The following is a 12356-nucleotide window of genomic DNA, read 5'->3' as shown; positions in this document are numbered from 1 at the left end:
AGCTATGGTTACCTTCTCTAAAGTTCAAGGTGCATCTTAGCACTTTAAAGGGCTCTGGGCATCCTAAAAATGAAGACGTTAGTTTAAGTTATTTAATTGTTTTTCAAACATTTGGTTACAGAGCACTTCTAGTACGCATTGACTACCTATGAAAATTCTTGATAAACTGAATTCCATTGTACACACTTTTGGAAATTTTGCTGGAAAATGTTAGGCCATGTATGAAAATATGATATGGAAGTATTAGTAAGAGAGTTTAGAAGACAGAGACCTCATGGGAGGGATAGGGGAGAAAGAGGATGGTAGAGGGGTCTGGGAAAAACATGTCAAACACACATGATATACTTGTAAGAAAACTTGCAAAATAAATTTAACATATTTTCTTCTCTAATGCATCAGAAAATAACCTTGATGTGGAAATGTAACTGAGTTCACTCTACATCCATCTTTTTACAGGATATGATAGTCAACTAACTGTATTCACCTGCCTGGGTAGGGAGATACCCAGAGAACAGGTAAAACATTGGTTTGGGGTTTGTTTGGAAGACTGTTTCTGGAAGAAATTCACATTGGCATTTACCAGCAAGTCAGGTAAATAATGCCCTTCCTCAGCAATACGGGTGGATGCGTTTAAACCACTAAAGTGGAAATGTTTTCAGAGGCACAGCCTTGTGCTCTCTTCTTGAGCTCGAGTGTTGTATTAAATATTTAATCTCAGTTGTTCTTGGTGGTGGTGGGCTCTATTCCACCTTTAGTTATTCGGTTCCCAGAGAAATGACAGGAAACTTTTATAATTACAATAAGCCTTAGTCAGCACTAGAGCTGGGCAGATATTTACCCTCTAAGCTGTTAGCATCTACTTCCCCATTAATAACTCCCCAGTTATAACTTGCCATGTTCCGTCTGGGTAGCTCTTAACTCCTACTGACCAGTTAGGTTTTCATGGATTCACCTATTCCGGGGCAGCTTCCTCCTCTCTCAACCTTCTTCCTCTCCTCTCTTCTTGCTGTCTCCCACTCCAAGCCTGGGAACCAAACCACCCCCACCCCATCCCATCCCAACCCCCACAACCTCATCCCTGCCTTTCTCTCTTCTGCCCAGCTATAGGATATTGGCATCTTTATTCACCAATCAGGAATATTTTTGTGGTCAAGGTTACAGAGCATCACTTGGGTCTACCTGCAGACTACTTTCTTATCCCTGGTAGCAACCAAGCCTTGAAGGCTAGTATTTAACATTACAACACATAACAAAAGACCAAACCTCAACACTGGAATGTTTACCTTCTCCTGTCCCTGGACATCAGAGCTGCAGTTTCCTCAGTTTCTTAAGCCTCCAGACTCTCATACTTAACAGTCCATGTTAGTCTCAGGCCTATAGACTCAGGATTATATACTAGCTATGAAGGATCTCTAGTCTTCAGAAGGCTGTCTGTGGGATTTCTGGGATTGTATCACTTTAGGACACAATAACAAATTCATATATATGTGCAGGAGGGTATGTATGTATGTATGTATGTATGTATCTATCTATCTATCTATCTATCTATCTATCTATCTATCTATCTATCTATCTATCTATCTATTCTGTTGACTGTGTCTCTTTAGTACTCTGACACACAAAGACATTTACAGTTCATTTCTAGAATGCTAGTTAAGTCTCCAAGTGCCTACTGGGTTCTTATAACATAACACATTCCTGCTTACTTGTGGTATTGTGTTTATTGGCTTCTGAATAGCTTTGGGTCCAGTGTTGGGGAATAGCAGTTACAGACAGTGACTTCTACTGATAATTTTCTTTTTTTCCTTTTATTGAAAATAGATTCTTTTCTCAGATGATATATCTTGAATATATGTAGGTGCTTCCCCCCCCCATTCTCCTCCCAGTTCCTTCCCACCTTCTAACACTAGTCTCCCTTTGGCACCTCCTCTGTACCCTCCTCTGCTTGAACTCTCCTGACGTGTTTAGCCAGCCCCTCTTCCTGACATTCTGATTTGCTCTTCCCAGGGCTCCAGGCTTGGAACTCCCAGTTCCTTCTCGCTAATCCACATACAGAGACACACATACTTTATACCACGTGACAATTACTAATGCATTTTTATGGCCCCTTTTTTCTCTTCCCACACATTTTTCTCATATAAACACATGGTTTTAAGAAGTGTGACTTTGAGTTTTGTTTTGAATTTAGACATTCTTTTCTTTTTTTTATAAAAGTAGAGGTCTTTTCATACAAAATATTTTCATTAAACTCCCCATCCCCCAACTCTTCCCAAATCCTCCTTACTTTCCTCCCAAATTCTCCCTACTTCCCTTCCCACCCAAATCCACCCCCTTCTTTCTTGCTTTTTAATCCTACCCACAGAGTCAAGTATTAAAAGCTACGATTGATATTTCAACTGATAATTCAGCTTTCAGTTTTCATAGCTACATTTACTTTAACTAGAATAAATCACACATGGGACAGGCGATGTTGATTGACAGCTAGATTAGTCTGTTTGCTGGGGACAAGTTGTGTACCTAATGAATATGAATCTGATGCTTTGTTTATATGTTTGTTTAGTCATCCAGGGTGCTGTTTACATACATGATATATTCCTACATACCCAAAGCCTGTCCACCTCAGGGATAGGAAACACTGTGCTGTTCGGTTACTCATCAAAGTCTCTAGCATTTCTCTGCCATTAAAGAGAACCCAGTGAATATGTCTTGAGTGTAATTTATACAGGGGTCTGGCTATCTTTGGAATTTACCATCCCCTTAGCTTCAATATTTGTCAGTGTTGAGTGTTTACAATGGTTCCAAATGCCAGCAATTCCAAGTGAGACCCGTGACTCTCTGCAGCTGACTCTGGGTGGGGCTTCCTCTGAGCACATGTCCTCCATTCTATAGGACAAGCCCACTTTAATCCTTTCAGTATCCTTCCCCTGCATGGTGCCATCTGCAAATGGGATGCGTATCTTTTACATACTGGGCACATGTCTTTGGGAGGGGCCAGGGTTTTGCTTAATTCTTACCATACCAACGAAAACTCTAGTCCTTCTTCTCTGACTCAAGAGTATGCTGGGATACAATCAAGAATAGATTAATGCTAAATTTGAGTGGGCTCTTAACCACCTTTAAAAAAAAGATAGTTTACTTTCCAGTTTGAGAGTTTTATTATCAAAATCTTACTAAGGAATTCACCTGTGGAATATTGGGTTGGTATCTGTTATGCTAGTTGGCAGCCTCTGGCAAAGTGAACACAAAGTCATCGTGAGTGGCTGAGCTTCCAATAAAAGCACTGGTTTTCTACAGGAGATGAAGGCAGTTTCTAAGCAGCATGGGAAACTCCTACCATCACAGATGATGCCCCACTGAGACTACACTGGTAGCATCTCCAGAAAACCTATGGCAATCTCGACACCTTTGGATTTCTACAGTGACCGAATGAGCTAGCTAGCCAATAATGAGTCAGGCAAAGACAACAACCCAAATGGGGCACAATGACAATGCCTGTGATCCCTGTGTACAAGAGTGCGGAGGCAGGAGGATAGACCTTGTATCCAAAAGAATTTTTAAAAGAAAATAAGAGGATGAGGATGGAAGAGGGTGGTGGGGAGAAATAGAGGAGAGAAAGAGGACAGGAAGGAAGGAAAGAAAAGAAGAAAAAAAGAAGGAAAGAAAGAATGAAAGAACAAAAGGAAAGGAAGGAAGGAAGGAAGAGAGAGAGAGAGAGAGAGAGAGAGAAAGAGAGAGAGAAAGAGCAAGGGAGGGAGGGAGGGAGGGAGGGAGGGAGGGAGGAGAGAGGGAGAGAGAGAGGGGAGAGGGATGGAGGGAGGGGAGAGGGAGGGAGGGAGGGAGGGAGAGAGAGAGAGAGAGAGAGAGAGAGAGAGAGAGAGAGAGAGAGAGAGAGAGAGAGAGAGAGAGAAGCAAGAAGCTCTAGATATCCAGATGTACTCTGGCCTCAAGAGGACATCATGAATGAAAGATAATAAGAGTTCACTCTCAGATTGGATATGAGATTAACTTTAAAAAATATATATGACAATCGAGATGCACACACTTTATATTAGTACTTGGGAGGCAGAAGCAGGAGGATCTCTGTGAGTTTAAGGCCAGCTTGCTCTATATAGTGAGCTCTAGGCCAGCCCAGACTACATAGTGAAACTTTGACTCAAAAGCAAACAAAAGAGAATACATGTGACCATAGAGACAAAGAAACGAAATGCTCAAGCCTTCTATGGAAAGGCCACAGGAAGACATAACTAAGGATGCTCAACAAACAATGGACAAAGCCCTCAGAGGAATCTGTCTGACTCTGCTCTCATCTGTATCTTAGACTTTCCCCAACATGTCAGGAAATACATTTCTCATCTTTAAAGCTACTGATATTCTGTATGGCATCAATGGCTAAATTAAATTGTCAAAACTTCTTCCAAGGGAGACTATCAAGTGCCCTTTTACTTATTCTCAGAGGCTGATACTCGTGGGAAAGACAAGGCAAGCCAGCTGCATGGGGGTCAGAATGCTGACCTGGTGGAGGACAGAGAGAAAGAAGGCCTTTGCATTTCCATCTTTACTGTTCACCAGAGTTACCTTCTACCTCAAAAGGATGGAAGAATTGCTGGCCTTTGTGATAAAGGTGAAGGCTAGTTGGAACATTCTAGACCGTGTCTGAGCTGATCTCAGTGTGTTCCTGTGATAGCTCCTCGATCCAAAATTCCTATTTCAAAATTCTAATCACCTCAAACCTCAGGATGTATCCACGTTTAGATACAGGGTGCTAAAAGAGGTAATTATTTAGTGACGTCAGAGGGTGGGCTTTAGTTCAACGTTTGGTAGCCTTTACAATGGAGAAATTAAACATTAATACACTCACAGGGAAGAATATGTAAAACCAGAGAGGGAAGATAAGCAAGAGCTGGCCAGAGGCAGATATCTTAGTAGACATTAGCTCTGATAACCCCATGATCTGAGACCTCTAGCTTCCAGCAATGGAAGAAAGTCTCTCTTATTTACATCACTAAGTTTTCTTGTGGCTTCTGTTTTGTTTTGCATTTCTGGGAACAGATTCGCATAGCTGCAGAGAGACTAGCCACATACCCTGCCATTTGATCTCAACCCCTAGACTGAGGTATTTTGTCATGGTAGTCTTAAAAAAGTTATGGTCCCGTCTTCTGGCTCAGACTTACCAGTACTCTTGATGGTGTTTATGGGGCATGGGTGAATGCTTAGATGTGAGAAGGGTTTTCTTTAGCAGTGCCATGCATAAAGCTGGAAGATTTACTAGCAAGTGTAACCATCCTGAGTGCACTGTGCAAGGTAGATCGTCACAAAATCAAGGACAGCATTAAGCTACAGACACAACAAGCCAGAACTTATTTACAGTATGGAAGGAAGAAAAATTCTGCCATTTATGGGACTTAGCTTGTGATAAGAGGACTCTGGAGGTGGGAGTAGCCAGATATCGTTTAGAGATATACAGTGTAGAAATGGTTATTCTGCTGTGTTACAAGGGATAAAATATGTATGGTATCTATAAGTAGTGAGGAAAACTTTCTAGTAACCGGATATTTCAGAGCTAGTTATCCGAAGATAGACTGGCCTGCACAGATGGCTACTGAATGTCTCAAAGTGGTCTTATTAAGTCCAGGTTCCAGAGAGATTTCTGTAGACATGTGGTTGGTTTCTTCCCTGAAGATTCTTTTTGTTTGCTTGAGACAGGGTCTGTCTTAGGGTTTTAGTGCTGTGAACAGACACCCATGACCAAGGCAACTCTTATAAAGAACAACATTTAATTGGAGCTGGCTAACAGGTTCAGTGGTTCAGTTCATTATCATCAAGGCAGGAACATGGCAGCATCCAGGCAGGCATGGTTCAAGAGGAGCTAAGCGTTCTACATCTTCAGCTGGAGGCTGCTAGCAGAAGACTGGCTTTCAGGCAGCTAGGATGAGGGTCTTAAAGCCCACACCCACAGTGACACACCTACTCCAACAGGGTCACACCTTCTAGTAGTGCCACTCCCTGGGCTGAGCAAATACAAATCATCACAGGGTCTCACTGTGTACTCTGTCTGGCCAGGCCTGACCTGCCTCTGTCTCCATTGGATTTAAAGGCATGTACCACCATGCCGAGTCCTTCCTTAAGGATTCTAACTAGAGATGTTGCTGTGCCTCCTGTGCGTGGGCATGGAAAGATACATCACCCTGGACAGGAAGTGATATTACATTAGAGAAGAGGAAGTTGTAAGGTGTAGAAAGCCATTGGAATCTCTGAGTAGTGATGAAACAGGAGAGATTTTAGGGGATCAGGTTGGAGGGCTTGGCCAGCCGTCAGGTAAAAGTCTGACAATGTAAGCAATCTAGAATCCACACCTGTAAGAAAGCCAGATGCAGGGGCACACATCTGCTGTGATCACAGACTCCCTAAAAGTGAGATGCAAGATGGTGACAGATCACCTAGAAGTTCAGCCTGGTGGAGGACACGACAGGGCAGAAATGACAATAGGGACTCTGCCTTAACGAGGTGGAAGGAGAGACCAGACCACTGAAGTTGCCCCATGACCTCCCCATATGAGCCATAGACTGTGCTTGCTTGTGCTCTCTCGCACACAGTACATACACTCTCTAATTGGTTAAGAGCACTTCCTGCTCTTATAGAAGACCTAAAGGGTTCCTAAGGCAGCTCACAACAGTCTACAATCCTAACTCTTGGGAATACGACTCCCTTTTGTGACCTTAGTGAGCACACTCACACTTGTGGGCACACAGAGGGGGGTGGGGAGGGAGAGAGGGAGAGAGGAGAGAGGAGAGAGGAGAGAGGAGAGAGGAGAGAGGGAGAGAGGGAAAAGAGCAGGAATGGAATAAAAGAAAAACAAACTTTTAGGAAATTTTAAATAGAAAACAGGAAAGCTCTTTCTGGCACAATGCCAAGTTGACCGTTTCCTCTGAGCACGCCCTGCTCAGGAATGTGAATGGGATGAACTTCAGCCGTGTGAAGTGAGACTGCTCATGCTAAGGATTTCTGTTTCTGTGGGTTATCATTTATCACTGGGTTTTTTAAATAGGCCTACTCAAAAGAAGACACTTACCCTCCTCTTTTTAAAAATAATTCCTGCCTCTTTCCCCTGGCACATATTGGGTGGGGGGGGGGGGGCTCACTCTGCTCTATGTTCAGAAACGCTCAATATAATGCCCCACTGTCACGATCTATAAACGTTTAATCTTGGACAAAAGGTCTCGAGCTTTCATTTCCCGTAAGATCTTTCGAGATCTGGAACTGGATCTGTTCTCCTGGGTGTTCAGGTTCCTTCCTTGTTCCTACAGACAGGAGATCATGATGATAGGTAAGTGTATTGGGGAAGGAGTGTGATATTCAAGGTATGAAATAACCAGTCCCCCTATGGTTAAGCTGTAGTTAAGCTCTAAGACTGTTTTCCTGGCCTGTGAATGGGGGTTGGGGGTAGTAGTAATGACTTCCTTGGATTTGTGTGTATGTGTGTGTGTTCTGTTATGTGTGTGTCTGTAAGTATACGTGTGCCTATGTATATGTCTGTGTATATATGTGTATGTCTGTAAGAGTATGTGTGTCTGTGTGTGCATGTGTATGTATCTGTAAGTATATGTGTGTCTGAAGTGTGCATATGTGTGTGTGTGTTATAGGTGTATGTGTGTGTATGTCTGTGTATGTGTGTGTGTTTAAGTGTACGTGTGTCTGAAGTACAGATATGTGTATCTGTGTATATGTGTGTGTGTGTAAGAGTAAGTGTGTCTGTGTGTATGTCTGTCTGTGTGTATGTCTGTTTGTATGTATGTCGGTAAATATATGTATATATGTGTATGTATGTAAGAGTAAGTGTGTCTGTGTGTATGTCTGTCTGTGTGTATGTCTGTTTGTATGTATGTCAGTAAATATATGTATATATGTGTATGTATGTATGTATGTATATGTCTGTGTGTGTAAATGTAGTGTGTTTGAAGTATAGATATGTGTGTGTATGTGTAAGAGTATGCTTGTCTGTATGTCTGTATGTATATATGTGTGTATGTCTGTGTGTGTATGTGTATATGTGTATGTGTGCATGTATGTACATGCCTATGTGTGTGTGTGCGCGCGCATGTGCATGCTTGTTGTAAGTCATCCTTAGGTGATGCTCTGGATGCTGAAGCTTTCCACTTTTTTTTTTTTTTTTTTGGAGATAGGATCTCTTTCCTGGCTTACCTTACCCAAGAGTCTGTCTGTCTCTCTCTCCCTCCTAAGCAGGTGCTAGCATGGCTGACATTTTTATGTGGCTTCCAGGGGTGGAACTCAGGTCCTCGTGTTTAGATAGTAAGTACTTTATTGACTGAGCTACCTCCCTATCCTTTCCTTGGCTTCTGTAGGAAATGAATGCCATATGTAATCAAAGCAAACGTTACTTAGCAAATATTTGTTGTTATTTGTTGAGGACCTTCAGAGGACAGACATTCAGGACAAATACAAAAAGGTATCTGTAGAGTTGGGCAGGTGGTATGTAGGCATGTTGATAGATGAGTGCTGACTTCTCAGAAAGGAAGAGGTGGAGACCTATCCTCCCACCACACTTACAGGGGATTGGATTCCTTGCTGTGGGAAAGAAAGAGCGGGCCTTCTAGGTTGCTTTCTATTGCAGAGTTATAAAAAAATCACGATCCTAAGCAACTCGAGGACAGGGCTTATTAGCCTCACGCGTTCTGATCACAGTCTAACGCGAAGGGAACTCAGAGCAGGAACACAGGGCAGGAACCTGAAGCAGGAACTGGGCAGTGGCAGAAACTGCTTGTTGTTTTTTTCCCTCCTGGCTTCTTCAGCCTGCTTCCTTACACAAGCCAGGACCACCTGCTCAGGGCTGGTCTCCCACATCAACTAATAAGAAAGAATATGCCCCACAGGTTTGCCTGCATGTCAGTCTAATGGAGGCATGTCTCTCAATTTAGGTTCCCCCTTCCCAGATGACCAGAGCTCATGTCAAGTTATTAAAAAATTAAGCAGCAAACACATCAGGTAAAGGAAAAGGCTGTGGCCTCAGAAGCCAGGAATGCATTTGGTATTACCTTCATCTCCTTCCACTAGCCTAGGGAGAGCCAAAAGCTTGGCGTCTGAAGCCACATTAGGTCGGGAGGGTGGTGGTAGTGGGAGCATGTCTGGATGGGTCTAATGTAATTTTAACACTGGGAAGTTTGTGTTTAATCTAGGAGAAAATGGTTTTACGGAGGTTCATTTCACTGGATAAGGGCAGATCCAAAAAAAAAAAAAAAAAAAAAAATCGAGAGCAGAGTTCCAGGAAGAAGTCCTGGGTGATGGAGGTGGAGGAAAAAGAGCCATCACTCGGTATCTTTTCTGGCCTAACTTTGATCTCTTCCCCATCTTAGATTTTTACCTCCCTGCCTCCTTCAATCCCAGATGCCGGTCCCCTTCTCTGAAATTATCCACGTCAAGCAAATATGCAATGATAATACATTTAAAAACCCACTTCCCATCTCCAAACACGGAGAAAAATGGGTCATTCTGCATCCTGTGCCCTTCTCTGGTACATTCTAAAGACAAAAATTCCAGATTGCAGTGGCGTGAAGGGTGACCTCCTACCAAAAGAAAAAGAAAATAGAAAAAAAAAAAATCCTGTTTCTTTTGCTAATGTTCTCGGCCTCGCTCCACCTCTCCAAATAGAGAGAACGAACTGCGGATAAAAATGCACGCATCGCAGCCTTAGCTCCTCAACCACATTTGGGAGAGGCCTGCGGGGTCGGGTGACTCAAGCTCGCGCGGGGACGAGCCGAGAGCGCTCCCGACTTCCCTGGAACCTTAACGTCCTACGGTTCACCTTCTCCCGATTGCGGGGTCCTCTCCCTGACCCAGATCACTCCCCAACTTGGTTCCCAGACCCCATCGGGAGCGCGGCTCCCCTTAGCCCAAGACGCCGCACCTGTGGGCTCTGGGTCGCCTCCCGCTGCGCTCGGGCGCAGCTCCCCGAGGCTCCGCTAGGGGTCTCTGTCGGGTGGCGAGCCGGGTGGGCGGGATCAGCTGACTCTGCCGGCTGCGAGCCCCGCCGCCTCGCTCCAGCTCTGTCAGTTTCCTCGGCGGCGGGAGGCGAGAGCACCGGGAGCAGAGCGAGCGCGGGGCCACCGGAGACGGCGGCGGCGGCGCGGACACAGCCAGGGCGCGGCGGATCTTCCACTCGCACACGGAGCACTCGGTGGCCCACGCAGGATCACGATGCTGCCCAGCTTGGCACTGCTCCTGCTGGCCGCCTGGACGGTTCGGGCTCTGGAGGTGGGTGCCGCGCCTTGGGAACGAGACTGGGGAGGCGGGCGCCGGGAGGACGCGATCCTCCCCACCGAGGAGCTTGAATCTCGAGACGTGGGGGGCTGTCACGGGTAGACCGCTCCTCGCCGCCCCCGCCTGCGGGCGCCCTGCGCTTCGGCGGCTCTGGCCCAACCCTGCCCGGGGACGCGCTGCCCGAGCGATGAAGAGGGAATGGGTTAGGGCGCTGGGGTCCCCATATCCGTGCCAGCCTAGGGCTGGAAGGCGAGGGGACGAGCCTGAACGCAGACCCTGACTCCTCCCTGCGTTGAGAGCTGGACTCCGGGATGCGAGAGACACCCAGTTCGAGGGGGAAGGGACACGTGTGGAAAACCGAAAGCGTAGCGTCTCAGGATTCAGTGCCCTGCGAGGAAATCGCCGCCCTTCCCCTTCCTTGGGGTCCTGGGTTGGAATGGGGGCAGCTCTGGATGCTGGGGAGCGCCTGGCTCACACTCCCTTCCCACCCCCGCCTGTCTTGACTGCGAAGCTGGGCTTTGCTCCTGGCGGCCGCGGGCGGCGGCTGCCTGCGCAGCGACCCTCTCCCGAGTCGGTGCGGGGTCGCGCACCGCCGCCTTCCTTTTGCAAACTTTGTGCATTTTCGTGTCTCCCTTTTGTGTAAGTTCCAAGTGATGGGAGGGATCGGAAAGTGCGGCCACCCGGCACCGTCCCTCAACCTGGACGTCCAGGACTCTTCAGTGCACCTCCAGTTTCTCCCTGAGTCTGAGAAGGTCCCCGGGAACAAAAGCCGCGACACCCCGCCCTCGCCGTCCAGGGCGCGGTGGCGGAGCCCTGGTAGTTGGTGCGCCACCGCCGTTCCTTTCCCCGAGCTGCGCGTCTGCCCCCGAGGGCCTAGAGGTGCTGCTAGGGCCCCGCGGTCTCCCACCCCCGCATCACCACCACCTACTGGCAATCCTGTGAGGGACTGCAAAGTCCTGAGAGAGAGAGAGAGAGAGAGAGAGAGAGAGAGAGAGAGAGAGAGAGAGAGAGAGAGAGAGAGAGCGAGCCGGGAGTGAGGCGTGCGTCTGGGAAGGGCAGTGCCTGGTGGTGGGGAGGCTGAGGCTCCAGGGCATCAAAGGAGGCGTTTGTCTGATTAAGGTGCGGCCTCCTATGGGGCAGATTTGGGAACTCTAGCTTAGTCACCCTGGGGGGGACACAGGATGCTGGGGAGGGTCCTCAGGGTTCCTTTTTTTTTTAAAAAAAAAAAAAAAGGGGTGCAGATAAAAGGATTGAATAGGGTGAAGATTAAGACGGAGAAGATGGCGCCTCTGCAGTGCAGCAAAGAAAAGCTGTGTGGAGGCTGCAGCCTGTGAAATCCACCCACCACTAGGTGTATAACAAGTCTTCCCCATTCATCCAACTCTCCAGCATGCAGCACAAGGCTTGTTTTCCTTTTTATCCAGAGATGCCTGGAAGTTGTTTGCGTGGCAGCTGGTTTTATTTCTCTTCATTTGTACCCTCTTCACCATCTAAGCATTTGCTAATAGCCCTTCCTCGTCGTCCTCCTCTTTCCCCTCTACCTCATAGGAATTTTCCCAAAAAGCAATTTCCGGGCGAGTGTTTTCCTGCAATTTTGTGGGGATTGGCTAGGCTATCACACTAGTATGAGTTTTTATTTATTTAATTTTTTTTAGCTCTTAATTTACAAGGTCATTGAACTTTTAGCCCCTCTGAATTTTTTTTTTTTTTTTAACCCACAAGTGGCTTCAGAATCTGTAAGTCACCTCAGACTGGTTAAAACAGGTCTTCGAAGAGTCTTAAGAATTTAGTGTTCCATTTTTTTTTTTCAAAGCCATTTAATCAAGGGAATTCTGATTTCTCTGACGACCTAAGAATTTAATTGTATAGTCATTCGGTTTTTCTAATTGTTTTGCTGTGCAGAAACACGACTAAGTAATTAAAGGAATAACTTTAATTTTTGGAGCATTTTACTTTTCTTGAGCATTTTTTTTAACTTGTATAAAAAGAGTCACAGTGTAGGCCAAGATGAACTGGATTTATGTTTTGGCTTGTGCGATTGCATATCCTTTTTCTGCCGAACATTTGGAGATGCTCCTGCAGTT

The 12356-nt window shown here is 45.9% G+C and overlaps 1 protein-coding gene across 7 annotated transcripts in view; it reads left to right on the top strand.

Annotated features, from left to right (window-relative positions):
* Nucleotides 1-8512: 8512 nt before the first annotated feature.
* App (amyloid beta (A4) precursor protein) overlaps nt 8513-12356 on the top strand; it is a 222590-nt gene continuing 218746 nt past the window's right edge. For 5 of the 7 annotated variants that reach the window (NM_007471.3, NM_001198825.1, NM_001198824.1 and 2 more), the window contains exon 1: nt 10061-10266. In NM_007471.3, the coding sequence (NP_031497.2) occupies nt 10210-10266 (57 nt within the window). In that variant the 5' untranslated portion in view covers nt 10061-10209. Of the gene's footprint in view, nt 10267-12356 lie in introns of all 7 variants that reach the window. The other 2 variants (XM_006522873.3, XM_006522874.2) reach the window with 2 other exon arrangements.

This window comes from Mus musculus, chromosome 16, assembly GCF_000001635.26.
Source record: "Mus musculus strain C57BL/6J chromosome 16, GRCm38.p6 C57BL/6J".
Classification (NCBI taxonomy): Eukaryota; Metazoa; Chordata; class Mammalia; order Rodentia; family Muridae; genus Mus; species Mus musculus.
This window is presented reverse-complemented; position numbering and strand designations above follow the sequence as displayed.